Consider the following 23,466-nt stretch of genomic DNA (forward strand, 5'->3'; position numbering starts at 1 on the left):
TTTTACATCAAAGCACATTATTCCTCTTGTTACCTTTTTTTTTTACTTAGAAATTAAAACCAGTCTGAGGAAAAAGCCTACCCACATTCATAACTGTATTAAAGAATGAGCATCCAGAAGATAATTTTTTAGTTTTAAAGACATCTAGGTGAACAATAATGATCCATGAAGATAGAGAAAAATATGCTTCCATATCATGCCATAAATATTTTATATATTGTTTTCTTCTTAAAATTAATAGAGTATTTTATCTTAGAAGAAAAGGCAGCAATAATCAAAGTATCTTGCTAAAGAATGATCTTTTTTTTTTTTTTGCCCTTTTTGCCATTTCTTGGGCCACTCCCCTGGCATATGGAGGTTCCCAGGCTAGTGGTCGAATTGGAGCTGTAGCCACCGGCCTACTCCAAGCCACAGCAACGCAGGATCTGAGCCAAGTCTGCAACCTACACCACAGCTCACAGCAACGTTGGATCATTAACCCACTGAGCAAGGGCAGGGACCGAACCCACAACCTCATGGTTCCTAGTCGGATTCGTTAACCACTGAGCGACAACGGGAACTCCCAAGATGATCTTTTGAGAAAACATATTGATTGGCTTTTAACTGTTTCAAAATATTTTCTCTATATTAGGAGACTCAAACTTAGGAGACTATGGAAAAATTCAGTATTTAAAAATTCCTTGAATCCTTATAAAGGTAACTTTGCTAAAAATATATTAAACAATCAAATGTTGAGCTAGACATTGAGAATATAAAATAGTCTAAGGATCATCCCTTTCCTCAAAGAACATTATTTACAGTTTAGCTAGGCAGATAAGATATTTGCATTAAAGTACAATTGACAATACAAGATACCATTGAGGGAATAGGACAGACAGGAAATCCAAAGAAAAAATCAGAAGTATTCTTAAATTCCACATGATTGAAAGCATAGGCCTACTAATATCAGAACAAAAGGAGGAAAAAATTGGAGGAAAATTCAACAATAGATGATTCAGTTATCATTTAGGGAATAAACATACAAGAAGGATAGAAATAAATAGTAAATAGTGTTGCCTTTCTTCTTAATTGCCATGCCTTCATTCACTAGATCAAAAGTATTTCATCATTCCAGTTATTGCTTTACATGTCTTATAGGAAAAACACTGTAAGAATGGAAAAAGGACACCTTATCATTTAAAAGACAGTCTCCATTTGTCTCATCTGTTATTTACAGTTTGATTCAAAGATGAAATATTACTCCCAAGGGTAACTTTAACAGCAACTAATATCAAAAAACAAACATGTCAACTCTTTATTTTATTTTTCAAGTAAGCATGATAAATGAGAGAATAGAATGAACTATAAGCTTCAAATAAACATCTTTGAAAATATACTATATGTTATTTATAAAACATTTATAATGTTTTAATGTCAGAATTTACCTTCCCCAAAATAAATACATCAAAATTAAAAGCAATTTGAACATTGAGCAACTATGAATCTCTTGCCAAATTAATCTCCCTAGTATGGGATGTAATGTGAAATAGCAGCTAACATAATTAGTTATCATTCCAGAAACTAATCACATCACTGTTATGTGCCCTAAGAACAGATAATGAATGTAGCCTTGTGCATTATGCAACTAGTTGATCCAAGACAGAACTTGATGTTGTATATTTTCCCTGAAATTTAGCCTTTGATTTTCTCAAGTGTGTGTGTGTATTTAAGCATAAAACCTGCTTTACCAGTTATTTTACCACCACGAAATAGGCCCATTTAAATGTCTTATCAGATACCAATATTATAAATAAAGAAAAACACAAATATTGGCAAAATTATTACATTCATGCCATAATACAATAATAAGACAAAAAAGTGACTAATTTTAGTCTCTCATCCAAATACTCTTTTTTTTTTTTTTGTCTTTTTGCCATTTCTAGGGCCGCTCCAGAGGCATATGGAGGGTCCCAGGCTAGGGGTCTAATCAGAGCTTTTGCTGCTGGCCTACACCAGAGCCACAGAATCGCAGGATCTGAGCCACATCTGCAACCTACACCACAGCTCGCAGCAACACCTCATCCTTAACCCACTGAGCAAGGCCAGGGATCAAACCCTCAACCTCATGGTTCCTAGTCGGATTCGTTAACCACTGAGCCATGACGGGAACTCCCCAAATACTCTTTTGAGCAAAGAAAAAATGTGGCATTTTCAGCCTGGCTGCCTTTTCTTGAAATCTTTCATTCATCTCTTCAGATTGGGCTTCACTAAAATTTCCCAATTAAATGAACTTTACCCTCCAAGGATATTCTGACACTGACCTTGGACAGTGTCCAAGTTCAAATCATTTTTGTTAGTTTGTTTCTTTGCTTGTGGTAATAACTTCATTGCATGCTTCTAACCCAGTTTTTTTTTTTTTCTTAAACTGGAAAATTGTATCTTAAATATGTATCAGAAATTAACCAATACTTTGTAGGTTGCCTTTTCTCCTTTAGCAGATTCTCTAGTGAATTGGGAGTGGTGCTACCTTCATCATCATGGTCACAGCAAAGACCACTGTGGAGAGCACAAGGCCATCTCTGTCACTGCCCTTAATGATTTTAGGTTGCTTGGAATTTCCACTTTGCATATTTTCACTAGGGTCAAGCTATAGTAGGGCAAGTTTCTTAACTTCTCTATTCCTCAGGTTCTCCATCTATAAAATGTGAGTCATTTCCATAACAGGAGTGTCTGGAGGATGAAATGAGTTCATACATGCACAGCACTTAGAACAATATTTGACACATAGTAAGCTCTCAGTAAAATGTTAGCCATTCTATTGTTGTCTTCATTATTTCAACCAGCAACCCATATTCCTTAAGAAATATAATTTTAAAACACATGATTTTTAAGGGACATAAATGCTGACATGAATAATTATTTTTAAAACCATAATTTCTGCTAGTTGGAGGTAATTAAAAAAAAATCACTGTAGAGAAATACAGAATTTAAATATTTGAAGGAACACAATTGTGACAAGATTGAACCAATTCAAGTAGCCAAAAAACCAAAACAACAAACAAACAACAAACATGGCTTAGAAAGATGACACACTTGCTTTTCAAAAGAACTTGCTGTGCTGGTTTCCATAGACGACCAAGAAAGCACATGTTCAAGAGAGTCTTACAGATCAACAAACCAGCCCTCTCAGGAACTATAAACATTACTTCTCCCTGCTATAGTAGCCACCAAGTCTTCTGACAGGCTGTATGACTAACACCACATTCCCAAAAAATAAGCAAAATAAGTTTTTATAATACGAGATTTACTGACACACACAAAAAAACTGACAGATTTTACTTTTACATCTGTAACAAAATTTTAGTGACTTTCAGGCTATCCTTTTTTCTTTTTTATTAGGAAGAAATATGTATTTGTAAAACTGAAATATAACAATATTATATAAAGGAAAAATAAAAGTCTTCCATCTCTATTCCCAGGAAAAAATTTATCAGTGTAGTATATATCAATAGACAGTTATATAGATAATTTCATACATATATATTTTTGAATGGGCATGGAAAAAAAATATATAATTGAACCAGTCTATAACATGAATAAGAAATTTGCTTTTTTTACTTAACAGTGTATTATAGACATCTTTCCCCATTAGAACAAATAAAACCTTTCAAAAGAATAAAAACTCGAAAGAGGTTTCTATCTTCAAGTAAAATGAATACTCCATGAAGAAAGATCATATTATAAAAGAAGTAGCTTTCTCTTCTAAATCAGAATTTAACCTCTAACGATAAATTTTCTTCTTGAGTAATTCACCAAAGTTCTCAGATATAAGAATGGAATAGAATCTTCTAGTCCTAGCTACCAAAGAATCTCAGTTAACTAATTTTTAATGGTTCAAGTAAAATTGCACACTAATTTGAACATTAGCCTATAGTTAATCTAAAATTGGAATTTTCAAAGGCTTTTTTTCCCTTCACATATCAGAATTAAGGAAGTAATAGGAGCGCAGGGATAGTGAGAGCAAAGCTGATGGCTTCACAAGGCAGAGAGCAGATATGAGGACGTCTGAAATGGGAGCAGGCAGCTGCAAGCAAGTATATAAACCAGAAACAAGATCACAGCTAAGTTGACGGCAAAGGAAATCACCAACAAAATGGCAAGGCAATCTGCAGAATGCAAGAAAATATCTCCAAATCATCTATCTGATAAGGGGTTAATATCCAAACTATATGAAGAATTCATATAACCCAAGAGAAAAAAAAAAAAAACCTGATTTTTAAAATGGGCAGAGAAACTGAATAGACATTTTTCCAAAGAAAACATACAGATGGCCAACAGATACATGAAAAGGTGCTCATCATCACTAATCACCAGGGAAATGCAACTTAAAATCATAATGAGATTATTACTTCATACCCCTCAGAATGGTGATTATCAAAAAGAAAAGAAATAACAAGTGTTGGTGAGGATGTAGAGAAAGGGAACCCTGTCCACTGTTGCTGGGATTACAAATTCGGGCAACCACTGTGGAAAACAGTACAAAGTTTACTCAAAAAATTAAAAATTGGGAGTTCCCATTGTGGCTTAGTGAGTTATGAACCCAACTAGTATCCTTGAGGATGCAAGTTCAATCCCTGTCCTTGCTCAGTGGGTTAAGGATCTGGTATTGCCATGAGCTGTGGTGTAGGTCACAGATGCAGCTTGGATCTGGCATTGCTGTGGCTATGGTGTAGGCTGGCCGCAGCAGCTCCAATTCAACCTCTAGCCTGGGAACTTCCATATGCCACAGCTGCATTTCTAAAAAAAAAAGAAAAAAATTAAAACTAGAACTACAATATGATACAGCAATTCCACTTTAGGGTGTATATATATCCAAAGAAAATAAAAACACTAACTTGAAAAGATATCTGCACCCATATGGTTACTGCAGCATTACTTACCATAGCCAAAATAAAGAAACAACTTAAGTAGCCATCAACGAATGAATGAATTATACACACACACACACACACACACACACAGTGGAATATTACTGAGCCATAAAAAAGAATGAAATCTTACCATTTGTGACAACATGGATGGAACTTGAGGACATTGTGCTAAGTGAAATAAGTCAGAGAAAGACAAATACTAAATGATCTCATTTACATGTGGGATCTAAAAGTGAAAAACACTAAGTTCATAGATGCAGAGAACAGACTGGCAGCTGCCAGAGGTAGGAGTGGGAGAAGGGCAAAATGGGTGAACGTGGTCAAAAAGTACAAACTTCTAGTCATAAATAAGTCAAGTCATGAGGATGTACTATGTAGCATAGTAACTGACTATAGTTAATGATACTGTATTACATATTTGAAAGTTGCTAAGGAGGGTAGGTCATAAAAGTACTTAGAGAAATAAAAGTTTTATAACTAAGTATGGTGGTGGATGTTAACTAGACTTACTGTGATGATCATTTTGCAGCATATAAAAATTTGAATCATTATGTTGTATACCTAAAACTAATGTTATATATTAATTATATCCCAATTTAAAAAAATAAAAATTTAAAATTAATTTTAAAGAAAAAGAGCAAAGTTAATACCTGTAGTGTGGCTGTTCATGGTAACAGGTAAATCAAAGAGTGAAGAGGCTGGATCCAATAGAGTGACTGAAGTGAAAATATGAGCAAATGGAATTCATTTACATGTCTATGGTAGATGGTGTTTTGTTTGCCTGATTCACTACCCTCTTCCCTCCAAACAGATGACATAGTACTGTTACATGGTCTGTCATTCCTCCTGCAGGAGGAGCATACCCCCTTACCTTACTGGTGCTGGGCTTGGCTACTTAACCTGTTTTGGTCACTCAGTATATACCACATCTAAGCAGAAGCTTTATGAAGCATCAGGCACTTGAAGCTTTATGAAGCATCTAGGACTCTTGATCTTTCCCTCTGCCATAAGAATGGGAAATGGGAATGTCCCATATAGGTACTTCTCCTTTAACCTGATTCCAGAATGAGAAGACTTGGAGCAGGGCCACAGCTGACCACAGGCTACAAACCATGTGAATGAGAAATAAACATTTTGTTGTTGCAAGCCCCTAAGATTTTGTTACTAGAGAAAAGTTGGCTAATATAGAAATTGGTACCTGGAAATAGGGTGCTACTACATAGCTCTGTCTCAGCATCAGACAGCAGGTGGCATAGAAACTGTTATTCAGAGCTAGAAAAATGGTGACCCACGTTATGCAGGGATCAAAAACTTGGTGAAATTATCACCTGCAATAACTTAAACAACAGGTAATAAGCCTAAGAAATGTATGGTTTTGGGTGAAGAGAATGCAAAACAAAATGTTACTGTGTCATTACTAGCTTATTTAATAAGATTATACAAAAGAGGTGAGTTCACGAACAAGCCCATCTACAAGCAGGATGCAAGGGAAAACACATAAGCCAGAAATCCTAGGAGTTGCCATTCTGAAAGCTACAACTATTTCTCATCTCAACTTCTGATGAAATTTGAAAATACTCTGTGCAATAAAGGCCAAAAAAGACTCAGTCTTGGAGCGAAGAAATGGTTCAAAAAAAGAATGTGACTCCATGAAAGCCCAATAAACACAAAGCACCATCAACAAAAAGAACAAAAATCAGAGGTGTTTGAAGACAGTTATATTATCAAAAGCACCACTGTGATTGTTAAACATAAAAACAATAAACATAAACCACTTTTTGGGCTGTAGTCCAGTGAGGGCTTGGCTGAACTAGATGGCCCACTCTGTGTGGCCCCTCACAGATAAGGCTGCAGTCTGGGCTCATTGGGACTCCGGAAAAACTGAATCAATTGATCTCTCTTTCTCCCTCTCCTAGCTGAATCTATCTACTACTCTCCCTCTCCTTCTCTCTCTCTCTTTCTCTACAGTTTTAGGTTCTCTCACTCACCATAAGGTTTCTCCTTATGTGGTCTTTCCAGCAGGATTACCAAAATCCTTACATATGGTGGTTTAGGCCTTCCAAAAACACAGAAGTGGAAGTTGCCAGGGGTTCTTAAGGCTTAAGACCAGAACTGGTATAGCATTACTTCTACCACATTCTATACATTAAAAAGATCCAAGGTCAGCCCAGATGCAAGACTGAAGGGAGTATACAAAGGCATGAATACCTGCAAGCCAGTTAACTGGAGGCCATCCTCAGAGACCAGCTGCCACAATGTACAATAAATATAAATACTCATTTATTAATAATCTTCCATGTAGCTGACAACATTCTTATTGTCATAGAGATGGGTACACAATGGTTTAAAATCATCATCCTCATTTTCATTAATGAACAGCATTTGTATACCCATAATTTTCACACACTATTCCAAAAAAGGAAAATGAACCAAAAATAAACCTCTTCATAGGATTAATACAGAAAGTTTTTATTCCAAAGGTTTGTTTTGTTTTTTTTGTTTTTTTTGTTTTTTTTGGCTATGCTCATGGCATGTGAAATTTCCTGGGCCAGGGACTGAACCTAAGCCACAGCAGCAACCCAAGCCACTGCAGCAACAATGTCAGATCCTTAACCAACTACACCACAAAACAACTCCTATTTCAAAGATTTGATTCCATATCATTGTTGCAATTTTATAAAGGAAAATTAAATGTGAGGAAGTAGGTTTAACAATAGTAATTAAAACCATTGACAACAGTAATTAAAACTAGCCAGAACTGCACATAAAAAGTTGAAAAATCAGATATTTAGAAATCAGGACCCAGGTTCTAGTCCCAGTTTCGAATACTAATACTAACTAGGTGTTTGATTTTGGAAAAGTATCTGAACATCGGTATTCTCAGCTATAAAATGTGAAAAGGGGAACCAATAGTTTTCAAACATTTTCCAGCTTCTTATCCTTTATTCAAAAATAGTTTAACACATGGAGTTCCCGTCGTGGCGCAGTGGTTAACGAATCCGACTAGGAACCATGAGGTTGCGGGTTCGGTCCCTGCCCTTGCTCAGTGGGTTAACGATCCGGCGTTGCCTGAGCTGTGGTGTAGGCTGCAGACGCGGCTCGGATCCCGCGTTGCTGTGGCTCTGGCATAGGCCAGCGGCTACAGCTCCGATTGGACCCCTAGCCTGGGAACCTCCATATGCCGCGGGAGCGGCCCAAGAAATAGCAACAACAACAACAACAACAATAACAACAACAAAAAGACAAAAAAAAAATAGTTTAACACAGAGGAGGTAGGAATAAAAGATGTGGGGGAGTAGGGAGTGAGTCCCACCCTTCCCCAGAGTGCTCGTGTTTTAAATACTGAGTTTTCTTTGGAGAAGGATTGCATTTAAACACATGGTTCTGTAAATAAAGTATATTTGAAAATGAAATATTGAAATGAAATTATTAGTTCCTGTCATGAGCTCTTGTTCCTTCATACAACAACTCAACCCTACAGTGGCTCTACAACCACTGTATTCTGTGCCTAAACAAGGCCCACCTTCGTGGGGAATGGGAAGTGCAAGATGAAGAACTGCGTGGGATTGTGATTTCAAATTCACAACTTAGTAGAAAAAAAAATGTATTGGGGAAATAACTATTAAAAATAATAATAATAAAAACAAATTCACAACTTTATGACAATGATCACTGAGTGAAAAAAAAAGAGAAGAAAATTTGGTCTTAAATTCCTCACCCATAATAATATTCTAGAAGTAATGAGGAGGGAGAATAAGCCAATAAAATATTCTCAAAATCATGCTGTATTATACACAAGACCTTGGAGGGGGGCACAAGAGTTCAACTTAAAAAATTAGTCTTCTTAAAAAATAAATGGTATGTTGTTTCCCACAAGAAACCTTGACTAGAGGTTTACATCTGGGAAGTACTTCACTCGCTAGTGTAAAAAATCTTAGGAACGCAGGAACTAACAATATTCTACTGCTTTCTGATGAGTTTTCTCTGTTCCTTCTAAAACACACAAACAATTGCTAAGTTAACCGATCTCACATTTTCACTCTAATTAAATAACACTTTAATTTTAAAAATCCTTATCAAGCTATATAGAATTGAGAATGCTAAAAGTAATAAAGTTACATCTTACATAATTATCCAACTGTCTACAATCCTTTTCAAGTATCTTTTTGTTGATCTGCAAACAGCATAGCATCTTCTGGTCACTAAAGTATCCTGGTTCCTGTTAACGGTGTTATAAAACAAGGATACTCATTTTTCCTTTTAGATTGCGTAATAGTAGGAATGAGTTCTTATAATATGAACCTTTTTTTCTACTGAGTCTTTACGTTTAGGAGGCACTGACAGACTTTAATATCTTGACAACATTAGATCACTCTAATGTTATTCTTTCCTTTGCTCTCTCAAGGTACACCACGTTTAGCTTGAAGAGCACTCAGAGAGTCATTCCCCTAGAGCATCCTGTTATTCACAGGAAGATATGCTGCACAGATACGGTGCCTCTATCAGTTAGGGTTTGACCAGGAAAGCAGGAGCTCTATGAAGGATGTGAATTAAGGAATCATTATAGCGACAGACTTTACACAATTTGGGGAAACGATGAGCTAATAAATAATGTCCCAGAAAGGGACAGCTAAAGGATCAGAGTAAAGTTGCTAAGACCACAAAGGGGAACTGATGAAGATTACGGAAGGTTACTGGCCCTGCATCTAGTGATGAGCCTCAAGTTGTGGTAGGGTAGCAGGGCAAGGAGTTAGGAGAAACTGCCAAGGGCAAACTAGAGAGCAAGGGCAAACATGCGAGGACAAACAGGTACCAGTGTTGTCTGTTTCCCTCCATTTCACATCTTGAAATGAAGGGGAGAGCCATAACCCTCTGTTTGATCCAAAAAGAGTAGAGTGTACATGGGCTGGCTGTTGAAAGTCTCCCTAAATTCAGTCTGACATCATGGAGGGCCAGGAGAGGCAGGATAAAAGAAGAAAACACAGATATGCCATCTTTAACAGAAAGATTCTACCTTGTTATAGGATAGAATAAAAACTTAAGGTTTGGGATAACCCTTTGTCAGATGAAGAGCCAAATAACTCCCCCAGCAAATATACATACATACACATATCTCTAACACATAACTGTGGGAAAGGAAGACTTCATAAGTAACTGGAACACTCAGACATTTAACTCTTACCATCCTGCAAACCAGTCCAGGACAAATTGTCCTCATCAAAATATGAGTAGTAGTCAAAACGGAAGCAGCACAAAAGAGTATTGAAAATACATACACACAAAATACACACACAAGCAGAAAGGAATATAAAAAACAGTAAAATGAAAAATACATATCAGAAATTACATACATTAAGCAGACAAAAATTATGACCACATTCCCAAGGATTCAAAAAAGGTATTTATAAATCAAGGACTTATAGCAGAGCTATAAAAGTTCAAGTAGAAATTGATAAAACAGAAAGACATAAATGACAGTAAAAAGAATAGATATTGCTGAAGGCACAATCAGGCTTTAAAATATTGGAAAAAAACAAAATGAAAATAATAAAGTTTAAAATAATAAATCAAAAAATAATAGATATAGAAGATATTTAGACAAAAGGTAGCCCAAATATGCCAACTGATGGTCCAAGTAAGAGTTCTTTAAAAAACAAATTAAAAGTTTAAAATTACTAAAACATAATTCAAGAAAACTTTCAAAATAAAAATCTGGAATATGCCAATTGGAAGAACACATGTCCCAGGAAAATCTGAAACAGATCAATCAAAGCTGCACATAGCTTAGTAAGTTATTAAATTTCAATAAGAATTTTACTAAAACTGAGGGGAAAAAATAAAATAACAATAAAACCAAGTCATTTATTATGGAAAACAATCAGGCTGGCTTCAGATTTTTCCAAAGAATTATTTAACATGAAGAATACAAAATCCTGAGGAATTAACTGTCATTCATCCAATTATTTCATGTCTAGCCAAAATATTCAAGTATAAAAAGAATCTATGGATGTTTTCAAACATCTAAGAACTAGGGTAATATGGTTCCAAAAACTCTTTCTTGGCATAACTTCTAACAGATAATCTTCCACCAACCAAATGATAAATACAGACATGGTAAAAAGCTGGGAATAGGAGTTCCTGTCGTGGCTCAGTGGTTAACGAATCCGACTGGGAATCAGGAGGTTGTGGGTTCGATCCCTGGCCTTGCTCAGTGGGTTAAGGATCCGGCGTTGCCATGAGCTGTGGTGTAGGTCGCAGATGTGGCTCGGATCCTGAGTTGCTGTGGCTGTGGTGTAGGCTGGCGGCTACAGCTCCCATTTGACCCCTAGCCTGGGAACCTCCATATGCCGTGGGTGCAGCCCTAGAAAAGGCAAAAAGACAAAAAAAAAAAAAAAACTGGGAATAAGCACTAATACAATCTAAGTGTAGGACAAATGTTAAAGCAATAGATACATAGGATATACATTATATATATATATCATGTCAGAGCAGAAATAACATAAACAGCAAGAGTTAAGAGACAGTATGAAAAAATGGGAATTTATATAAGCACTTTGGTTTTCTCATCCTTCATTGTGAAGAACAGACAGATAATGGTTAAAGTAGTTAAATAAAATAATAGAGGAATATACTACTTAAAGTATGAATATGGCCACTACAATTATAAAGCATAATATTACCATATAAAATTAGCTGGTAAAGGAAAAGGAATAGGGGAAGGGAGGGAGAGATGAACATACATAATATCCTATCACTCATACTGGGAAATCTCCTTTTGAACTATTTGAATCTTCATACAATGTGCATGGATTTCAAAATATTTTTTAAATTATTAGTACATTTATGATTAGATGTGTGCTATTGCCCCTTTTAACAGATTTGACACGACAAAAGGCAAAAGATAAAGATTAAACTCTAATAAGTTAGTTTAGCTAATAAGTTAATTCCATGATATGATTTCATTAACGGCCCAAGAAGATCAGAGTTTGAATCCTAGTTAGAGTACTTATTAGCAAAGAACCCTGGGCAAATTATGAGTTAATTCAAACAGTTTGTTTCTATAACCTACTTTAATTACCACTGCTGCAAAAATGCAAGTGGCATATAGTTATTCAATAATACATATATTATTCTCAAAAGAGAAATGCTATGCATTTACTGATTTAAAAAACAAATAATATAGGTGCTTGAGCTAATCATTATCATTAGGGAAATGCAAACCAAAACTACAAGGAGACACCACTTCACACCCATTGGAAAGCTATTGTCAACAAAGAAATAAACAAACAAAAAACAAAATAACAAGTGCTGTCTGGAATGTGCAGAAACTGTAATCCTAACATCCTGCTGACGGGAACATTAAAATAGTAGAGCTATTTCTCAAAAACTTCAACTCAGAATTATATGGTGCAGCAATTCCACTTCTGGGTATTACACCAAAATGAAGTGAAAGCAGGGACATGAACAAATATTTGTATCCCATGTTCATAGCAAGAGTCAAAACTGGAAGTAATTCAAGTGACCACTGATAGATAAACAAAATGTTATATATACATAAAATGGAATATTATTTTAGCCTTTAAATGGATGGAAATTATGACACATGGCACGTGAATGAACCCTAAAAACATCACACTATGTGAAATACACTAGTCACAAGAAGACAAATACTACAGGATTACTTTTATATGAGATAACAAGTAGCCAACTTCTGAGATAAAAAATAAAATGGTGGTTTCCAGGGCCTGTTTGATGGGTACAGAGTTTCAGTCTGGGAAGATAAAAAAGTTTTGGATGGTGGTGATGGTTCCAGAATGATGTGCATGTGCTTAATGCTATAGGACTATACACTTAAAAACGGTTAAAATGATAAGTGTTATGTTACATATATTTTGCTACAATTTTTTAAAATCACACAATATAAGATTATTGCCATAATCATGAATTTTTTAAAACTATTCTCCATGCAAGTTGTACGGGACAATCTTCCTTATAATATGAGAATTTCCTTATTTATTTGAAAACTAAAAAGTATAGTTATCTCCAACAGAAAGATCATACATAGGAAGTAAAATATGGTTGACAATTTTCCACAATTTGTATTAAAACTGAACTACTGGAGTTCCCGTCGTGGCTCAGTGGTTAACGAATCCGACTAGGAACCATGAGGTTGCGGGTTCGGTCCCTGCCCTTGCTCAGTGGGTTAACGATCTGGCGTTGCCGTGAGCTGTGGTGTAGGTTGCAGACGCGGCTCGGATCCCGTGTTGCTGTGGCTCTGGCGTAGGCCGGTGGCTACAGCTCCGATTTGACCCCTAGCCTGGGAACCTCCATATGCCGTGGGAGCAGCCCAAGAAATAGCAACAACAACAACAATAACAACAACAAAAAAAAACAAAAAAACAAAAAAAAACTGAACTACTGACTTCTTGGCTCTTCTTATAAGTCTTTCTTTGCAAACTGTGCTAAAATATTTTTTAAATATTTTACTCTAAATAATATTATTCTAAAACCCTATTCAATTAACCTAGTAAGCTACTTATATTATTTTTATGGCTTTATTAATATGTAATTGATATGCAATGTTCTATGAATTACAATATAATATAGAGTATGCTGATTTGATATACTTATATATTACAAAAATCATTACCACTATAGCATTAGCTATAACCTCTATTCCATCACATAATTACCCTTTATTTTTTCTTTTTTTTTAAGGGCTGCACCTGTGATACATGGAAGTTCCCAGGCTATGGGTCAAATATGAGGTGTAGCTGCCAGCCTATGCCACAGTCACAGCCAACACCATTTCCAAGCCTTGTCTGCAACCTACACCGCAGCTCACAGCAACACCAGATCCTTAACCCACTGAGCAGGGCCAGGGATCAAACCCACATCCTCATGGATACTAGCTGGGTTTGTAACTGCTGAGTCACAATGGGAACTCCATTTGTTTTTTTGGTTTTTTTTTTTTTTTGTAGTAAGAACACTTAAGATGTACTCTCTTAGCAACTTTCAAATATACAATATAGTACTATCAGTTATAATCACTGCGTTACACATTAGATCCCCTGAAACTTGTTAATTCTTTGGCTGGAGGTCTATACTCTTTAGCTAACACTTCCCCATTACCCTAACTCAGCCTCTGGTCACCCAACACTCTACTCTCTATTTCTCTAAGGTTGGCTTTTTTAAGTGCTATTATACAGTATTTATATTTCTCTGTCTGACTTATTTCACTTAACATAATGCCCTCAAGTTTCATCCAAGTTATTGCAAATGGTAAGATTTCCTTCTTTCTCATGGCTGAATGACATTCTATTGTGTGTATATAACACATCTTCTTTATCCATTCATCCAATGATGAACTTTTAGGTTATTTCAATATCTTGACTGTTGTAAATAATGCTGCAATGAACATGGCAGTGCAGATATCTCTTCAAAATTATGTTTTCATTTTTTTTGGATGTATACTCAGAAGTGGGATTACTGGATAATATGGCAGTTCTATTTTTAACTTTCTGAGGAAATACCATACTGTTTTCTGCAGTGGCTGCAAAATTTTGCATTCCCCCAAAAGTTTAAAAGGGTTCCCTTTTCTTTACATCCTCACTAATACTTATTTCTTGTCTTTTGACAATAGCCATTCTAACAGGTATGAGGTGATAATCTCATTTGCATTGCCCTGATTATTAGTGATAATAAGCACCTTTTCATGCACCTCTTGGCCATCTCTATATCCTCTTTGGAAAAACATCAATTCATTTCCTCTATACATTTTTTAATTACCAACTCTCTATTTAGTTGCATAAATTCTTTATATATTTTAGATATTAACCCTTTATCAGATATATGATTTGCAAATATATAAGTTGACTTTATATTTATGCTATAGGTTGCCTTTTCAGTTTGTTGACTGTTTCTTTAAAATGGGCAGAAGGTTTTTAGTTTGATACAATCCTTTTATTTTTGCTCTTGTTGCTTATGCTTTTGGTGTCACATCCAGAAAAGCACTGTCAAGAGCAATGTCAAAGAGGTTTTCCCTATGTTTTTTTCTAGAGTTTTATGGTTTCTGGGCTTATGTTTAAGTCTTTAATTCACTTCAAGTTAATTTTTGTTGGTGGTACAAGATAAGGGTCCAATTTTATTCTGCTAATTATTATTCTCATACTAACTGCCTGGAGTTAGCACAGACTCCAAAGTCCCCAAACAAGACTGCCTCACTTCAGACACTAGCTTCAAGTTCAGAGTCCCCAGTCCATCCAAACTTCTAAATAACAGGTGACAAATCTGAGGGTTCCAAGGACCCTTTAGGTTTGATAATTTGCTAGAATGACTCACACAACTCAGGAAAGCACTACTTAATTACAGTTTTACAATAAAGAATACAAATGAGGACAGCCAAATGAAGAGACCCATATGGTGAGGTCTGGGAGGGTAACAAACACAGAATTTCCTGGCCCTTCCAGTACACTGATGTGTTTAACAATCAGGAAACTCGGAGTTCCTGTCATGGCTCAGTGGTTAACGAATCCGACTAGGAACCATGAGGTTGCGGGTTCGATCCCTGGCCTTGCTCAGTGGGTTAAGGATCCAGCGTTGCTGTGACCTGTGGTGTAGGTTGCAGACACGGCCTGCAGCCCAGATCCTGCGTTGCTGTGGCTCTGGCATAGGCCGGCAGCTGTAGCTCCAATTAGACCCCTAGACTGGGAACCTCCATATGCCACAGGAGCAGCCCTAAAAAAGGCAAAAAGACAAAATAATAATAATAATAATGAGTATAATGACCATTCAACTGTGAAAGAATCTCCTCAATAAATGGTGCTAGGACAACTAGATAAACACATGCAAAAGAATAAAGTTGGACCAGTACTTCACTCTATTAAAAAGTTTTGAAACCAGAGAGGTGGCGATTGTACAATACTGTGGATGCACTAAATGGTACTGAATTTTACACTTTAAAATGGCTGATTTTATGTTATATGAATTGCATCTCAATTAGAAAAATAAAAAGAAAGAAAAAATAAAAACTTTTCCAAATAGCATAGTGCTGATCTAAAATCTGGGCCTGTGAGAAATGCTGGGATCTCAAGAACAGTTCAAAATAGAGCCGTTATCTTTTAAGTGAATGCTAAGATAGATAGACAGACAGACAGATAGATAGCTTCAGGAGTAATAAATTGATTTGCAAAGATATCATATTTTTTGCAATCATTTTTAATTTCAATCCTAAAATTAACTGTCATCTACTCACATTACACTAATAAAGAAATGACTGAATATACTTTTTCAAACTATATAACATTCCCCTCACCCTGCCAAGAATCACTACTACAAATAGAAAATTACCACTATGCCATTAAAACATGATTTGATTTTTTAATTTAGTTCATGTTTTTTCAAGATAAATGTATTGCATAAAATGAAGTGCCTTGTACAGGCTAAAAAAAAAAAAAAGCCTGTGCCACAGAGAGTTACTAATTTCTCTAATCAAAAATATGACCAGGAGTTCCCGTCGTGGCGCAGTGGTTAACGAATCCGACTAGGAACCATGAGGTTGCGGGTTCGGTCCCTGCCCTTGCTCAGTGGGTTAACGATCCGGCGTTGCCTGAGCTGTGGTGTAGGCTGCAGACGTGGCTCAGATCCCGCGTTGCTGTGGCTCTGGCGTAGGCCGGTGGCTACAGCTCCGATTCAACCCCTAGCCTGGGAACCTCCATATGCTGCGGGAGCGGCCCAAGAAATAGCAACAACAACAACAATAACAACAACAAAAGACAAAAAAAAAAATGACCAGTTATCTAAACACAGATCTTATGATACAAATCAATATTTCTACAATATAAACATGAGGATTTCATTTTAATGCTGCAAATTAAAATAATATCAAATTATGTGCTTTCTTCTTTGCTATAAAGTTTCTGGTTCTCTTCCACAACTGCCTAGTTTTGCGTTTGCCTTTTTTTTTTTCTTTTTTTTTTGTCTTTTGTCCTTTTAGGGCTGCACCCACAGCATATGGAGGTTCCCAGGCTAGGGGTCTAATCGGAGCTACAGCTGCCAGCCAATACCACAGCCATAGCAACACCAGATCCGAGCCACATCTGCAAACTACACCACAGCTCACGGCAACACGGGATCCTTAACCCACTAAGCAAGGCCAGGGATCAAACCTGCAACCTCATGGTCCCTAGTGGGATATGTTTCCACTGTGCCACGATGGGAACTCCTACCTTTGCTTTTGTTTGCACTGGTATAAGAAAATCCTGGTGCTTGTCCTGTTTTTCTGCCAAAAAGGTCCCAGAGATTTGGACCAGTCTTGTGTTTTCCACCTTTTTCCACTGTGTGGCACTGAGCACATTTTTGAATAAAAACCTTCTTGCCTGCCTCAACATCTCCCGTTTTGTTCTGCAATGAAACATTAAACCACAGACCAAAAAAATACCAGATTTGCAAAGCTGAAGAAAAAGGGATTTCATCAATTTGACTGAAGTGAATATTAATGATATTAAACCAAAATATAAAGAATGTGCTCGAGTGTTCAAAAAAAAAAATCCAATTTTTAAAACATCCAATTTTATAAAGACTTAATCTCATTTATCAGGTTCATTTTAAACTGAAAGTAGCTATAGCTACTTCAGAAACTGCTATTGGTATAACCCTGGTTTTACGTTAGCCTTCAAACAATTATAGTAATTTACCTAAAGTCAACAGATATTTTATTTTTGCTTTCACTTCCAAAAAGTACATGTGCAAAAACTGATGTGAAGCATATTAAGTATAAATTAGTATTCTCTTACTTAAAAATAAGGATAGAACAAATTGGAAAGGTGATTAAATATAACATTTATAATGAGTACTTATATGCCTACAATAATAGAACTCTAAAATAAAATACCAGGAGTTTCCGTCGTGGCGCAGTGGTTAACGAATCCGACTGGGAACCACGGCTCCGATTAGACCCCTAGCCTGGGAATCTCCATATGCCGTGGAAGCGGCCTAAGAAATAGAAAAAAAAGACAAAAATAAATAAATAAATAAAATAAAATAAAATAAAATACCATACAGAAATGAGGCCACAGCAAACTACATTCAGTATATAATTTCCTATTTAACATTTACACTCTCAGCTATAAACAAATCTACCATTCTAGATCAAGCATCACCTGAAAACAATCAAATAACATTACTGAGTTCAGTCAGCATTAGCACATGAAGCAGAAAATACATGGTTCTAAGTAGGGAAAATTTTATACAATGATAGATTTATACAATAAATTCCGTACAAAGATTTTAGTTAATCCTGCCAAAAACTGTTATGTGCCTAAATAAATGCCTCTTCCATCTAAAATGATGTAAAAACTAAAATAATTTTAACTTACTGGAAAAATGTAGTTTAAAATGCTAATGAATACAGCGCCTGGTTTTTCTGCAGTTTGTGTTCTTTGAAGAATGGGTGCTGGGGAGGTATGAGTGCGGGTGGATTTCAATGTAAGAGTTGCTATTACAGAAATCATAAAAATACCTAATTCTTCGACAGTCCAGTTCTAGGTACATTTTTACCTTCATAACTGAGAAATAGAAAATGTGTTATTCTGACAATACTTAGAAAACAGTATTATTTAACTAAAGTAACTATTACTCACAGAGAGGTTAGTACTTCATGTACACTAACCTGCAAAATTAGTATCTTACTGATTTTTTTTTCTTTTTTTTTTTTTGGTGGGGGGCATACCTGTGGCTTATGGAGGTTCCCAGGCTAGGGGCTGAATCAGAGCTACGGAGGCTGGACTACACCATAGCCACAGCAACATGGGATCTGAGCTGCAGCTGCCACAATCAGAGCAACACCAGATCTGAGCCACGTCTGCAACCTACACCACAACTCAAGGCAACGCCAGATCACCGACCCACTGAGTGAGGTCAGGGATTGAATCCATGGATACTAGTCAGATTCATTTCTGCTATGCCGAAATGGGAACTCCCTCACTGAGCGTTTGAATCAGGGCCATAGAGAGGAAAACTTTAGCTGCATAAACAAACGTATGGCCTTTTAGCAAAAAGTATGGATAATATAAAACTAATATCATCTCAGTACTACCTAAAGAAACTTTCCAATTTTTACATAAAGGAGAATTGTCCAATTGATTTTTATACCAATTAGTTCAGGAAAGTACTTTTTATTTAAAAAAAGAAAAAAACAAAAAGTTTCTTTACTCACCTAGACTTTACATGCAAGTCACTTAAAAGAAAATACCCATTCTCACTGTTCAAACTACCAATATGTAACACAATTAAAAACACTCACTAAAACAGTATGGAGGTTCCTCAGAAAATTAAATATAGAACTACCATATGACCCAGAAATCCCACTCCTGGGCATATATCTGGACAAAACTTACATTCAAAAAGGTACATGCACCCCTATGTTCATTGTAGCACTATTCACAATAATTATGACATGGAAACACCCAAATGTCCATCAACAGATGAATGTATTAAGAAGATGTGGTACACATATATACAATGGAATACTACTCAGCCATAAAAAAAGACAAAATAATGCCATTTGCAGCAACATGAATGGAACTAGAGATTCTCACACTAATTGAAGTAAGTCAGAAAGAGAAAGACAAATACCTTATGATATCACTTATATGTGGAATCTAAAATATGGCACAAATGATACTATCTACAAAACAGAAACAGATCATGGACACTGAGAGCAGACTTGTGTTTGTCAGGGGGAGAGGGTAGAGAAGGGGATGGACAGAGTATTTGGGGTTGGTAGATGCAAACTATTACATTTAGAACAAATGAGTAATGGGTCTTACTATATAGCACAGTAAGTGTGTACTGTTTCTTGGGTTGGAACATAATGGAAGATAGTATAAAAAAGAATGTGTGTATATATTATATATATATTATATATATGGCTGGGTAAATTCACTGTACAGTGAAAATTGAAGAAACATTGTAAATCAACTATAATAATTTTTTTAAATAAAGTATATGGTAAAAAAAAGAAAACAAACCATTCACTGCTGCCACCTTTAATCACTGCTGTGCAAGTATCTACAACCCCTCTTCAAAGTGTATGTAAACCAGTAGATTCAGCAATGGCAGCAAGGGAAGAGGGCAGGAAGACTAGGAAGGATATCAAGGAAATTCATTTTTCTTATAATCACTTAGAAATCTACTAGTATTTAGTAATTAAGAAGAAATATCTCACCAAAATAGGGAAATATATGACATCTGGTATGAGAATGATCACTCACCCAAAAATGAAGTAATTCTAACGCTAAACACACCAAGATAAGAGTAGCAACATCTACACATGCTTACTATGTTCCAGGCATAGTGTAAACCCTTTATATATTATTAATGTATTTAATCCTCAAACCAGCCATATGAGATAGATACTATTAATCTCTGTTTTTACAGATAAGGAAAATGAAGCACACAGAGATTCAGCCACTTGTTTAATGTCACAAGTTGGTGAGAAATAGAGATGATAAAAGGTGATGGAAAGAGCAATATTATGTCTATGATCCTAGATTTATAAAATTTTTTTGCCTTTTTTTTTTTTAGGGCTGCGCCCATGGCATATATGGAAGTTCCCAGGCTAGGGGTCCAATCAGAGCTAGAGCCACAGACCTATGCCACAGCCACACCAACATGAGATGTGAAGCATGTCTTCGACCTACACCACAGCTCACAGCAATGCAGGATCCTTAACCCACTGAGTGGGACCATCGACCAAGCCCGAATCCTCATGGATACTAGTCAGATTCAAAACCTGCGGAGCCACAACCCAAACTCCCACAGACTTCTAATTTTAACAATTTCCCTTTTAAGAGTAATCTAGATAATACTGTGTTGAACATATGACACATTGCAGATACTAAACGGTGAGAGTACTTATAAAGAGAAGTGAAAAACCTTCTAATACTGTACATATCATTGTCATTTCTAACTTTGCCCATAAAAAGGGGAATGTGGTAAGAAAAATTAAGACATCATCAAAGTTTTCAAAGTTTACATAATCCACATAACTCAAATGATGAAAGAGGAAGAGGAAGTTCACTAGAATATTTTAAGGATGAATGCTCCACAGACTTAAAAAATCAAATGGGATTTTGCACGTGGTAGTGGAAAAAAGTACTGACGTGGAGTGCATCACAAAGATGTGACCCTAGGTAAATCACATCTCTGAACACACGGCACACACACAGCCTTTCCTTCGTCTTTCTAAACTGCGGCGCTCGAACCTCTGAACTGAAACAAGAATCCAGCTTTCCAAATTCCCAATCTGAGTTCCTCTTTGCTACCACTTCCATTTGGAGGCTGACGTCTGCCAAATGAGCTGAGGGCTCTGTTCAGAATCAGTCCCACCCAGAAAAGCTGCAGAGAGGCCCCTTGCTAGAAATAGCCTTCTGTGGGACTCAAGGATACCCAAGCCCCCTTAGCTGGGTCTAAAGTGAGTTCTTACTAACCGGACGGTTGGATACTCCTCTCTGGGTGAACCCAGGCCCAACTGCATCGTTGTCCTTAACCTGCGCTCAGATCACATGAGGGTCAGGCTCACTCTCTCCGAGCTAGTCCCATACCTAAGGGCCAGCGGCTCCGTCCTCCGCCTCCTCGGAGAACTTCTAGTGTTGACCGTGTGGCTGCTACTCCTGAGCCCGCGCCGCGAGTTCAAAGCTAAAGGTCCTGAGGCAGCTCCTCGAACACCGAGCAGCTGGCCCTGCCTGGCATATGCTTCCGGTGGACACCAGCCAATGGCAGGCGGGGCTCCATCGGCACTACTGATTGGCCCACAAATCCCGCAGGCTCCAACTCTCGCAGGAGCTTAAAGGCCAGTACTGCACGGCCGCTGACTTTAAGTGTGACAGAGTATCCTTTGAGCAGAACTGTCACAAGCCTGGTTTTGTTTATTTGTTTAACTTTTACCTAAATGAAGAATTTGAAGAATTAAATTATCCATGTATAGTCACAGCAGTATAGGTTCTTGCTTGAGGTAAGAGCTCAACGTTTTATGAAAAGTCCATTAGTATTGGATTGCAGGAATCAAATCGCGTCAACAGAAGGATAAAGCAGGTGCTTACTATAGCAAGTGCTTGGGGAGACACTGGGCCAAGCAACCTCAAGGACAAACACAGACGTTCCCCTTATAGCTCAGCCCTTGTAGCTCAGCGGTAATGAGCCCAATTAGTATCCATGAGGCGAGTTGGATCCCTGACCTCACTCAGTGGGTTAAAGGATCCGCAGTGTTGTGAACTGTAGGTCGCTGTCCGGGCTTGAATCCAGCATTGCCGTGGCTGTGGCCTAGGCCAGCAGCTGTAGCTCTGATTGGACCCTAGCCAGGGAACTAACATATGGCACGGGTGTGGCAAAAAAAAAAAAAAAAAAAGCATAAAAAAACTAAACTGAAGCTTCTATTTTCTGTGAGTTATAATCCAGCTGGGTCAAGATTTAAATACATTAAATCACTATAAGTGAGCAACAAAAAATGCAGTAATACAAGAACTGACAGCAAGGTTGCAAGCTGCTTGTTAATCACAACAGCAGAGTAGTGTATGAGTAGAAACAAGGAAAGAATGAGTCCTGAAGGAGCAAGGGAGAGAGATATGAAGGAGAGGACTGAGAAGTCTAGAAGAAGACGATTGAAGGAGAAATTCAAAGGTGAAAAAGTCGAAGTTGTGTTTAGGAAACATAAGAAGGGAAAGTAGTTTACCTATGGTTACAAAATCAATTCAATGAGACATGAAGAGTAAGCTGTAACAGAGAAATAGGAATATTAAAATAATTTGATTAATTTTGTGTATTAGGTAAGTGGAATACTTACCCATATTCTTGTTCTCTATAGCACTGGCCAGTACAGCTTTCTGCCATGATGGAGCTGTTCAGTGTGGACACTGTCTACTAGCCGAAAGAAGCTTTGAGTACTTGAGGTGTGACTAATGAGGCTAACAGAATTTTTATTATTTTAATTAGAGTTAATTTTAATTATTTTAACTAATTTTATTTTAATTTAAATAACCACAATTACCAGATGGTTGGATTAAACTATTCTATGTGGTCTATCCTGTGAGCTACATATTTAAAAGATGTATGTCATCAAATCGAATCAAAGGACCAGGTCTACCAGGAAAAAAAAATCTGATGTTATTTTCAAACTCAAAAAAAATGCAAACTCAACAAAAAAAGAGGAGACTACCATTTCTTGAGGGCCTACCACATGCCAAGCTAGGTACTTGCATGCATTATCAATAGCCATGAGCCTTACAAGATAGGAAAAAATCAAGAATCTGGACCATATTCATACAGAATAATCTGAAAGTTACTAATTGATCACCAATAAATATTAGTGGTAGAATCTATTAAAAATTGCAAATAAGGCAAAACATTTGTACCTAATTAAATATAATATATGAAGACATATCAATAACCAATAAGCCTCATTGTAATTGGATCATAGTTCAGAGAAATTTTGGAAAACAATGACTAGAATTTACTATTTTATCGTTGCATTTCAAACATAAGTTACAATATCAACTCT

General features: G+C 36.6%; 1 protein-coding gene across 1 annotated transcript in view; it reads right to left on the minus strand.

The window, feature by feature from the left end:
• PDE11A (phosphodiesterase 11A) overlaps positions 1-17,312 on the minus strand; it is a 424,697-nt gene extending 407,385 nt beyond the window's left edge. The window contains exon 1 of the mRNA XM_047772960.1: positions 17,138-17,312. Within this exon, the coding sequence (XP_047628916.1) occupies positions 17,138-17,299 (162 nt within the window). The 5' untranslated portion in view covers positions 17,300-17,312. The remainder of the gene's footprint in view (positions 1-17,137) is intronic.
• Positions 17,313-23,466: the final 6,154 nt, after the last annotated feature.

Source organism: Phacochoerus africanus, chromosome 3 (assembly GCF_016906955.1).
Source record: "Phacochoerus africanus isolate WHEZ1 chromosome 3, ROS_Pafr_v1, whole genome shotgun sequence".
NCBI lineage: Eukaryota > Metazoa > Chordata > Mammalia > Artiodactyla > Suidae > Phacochoerus > Phacochoerus africanus.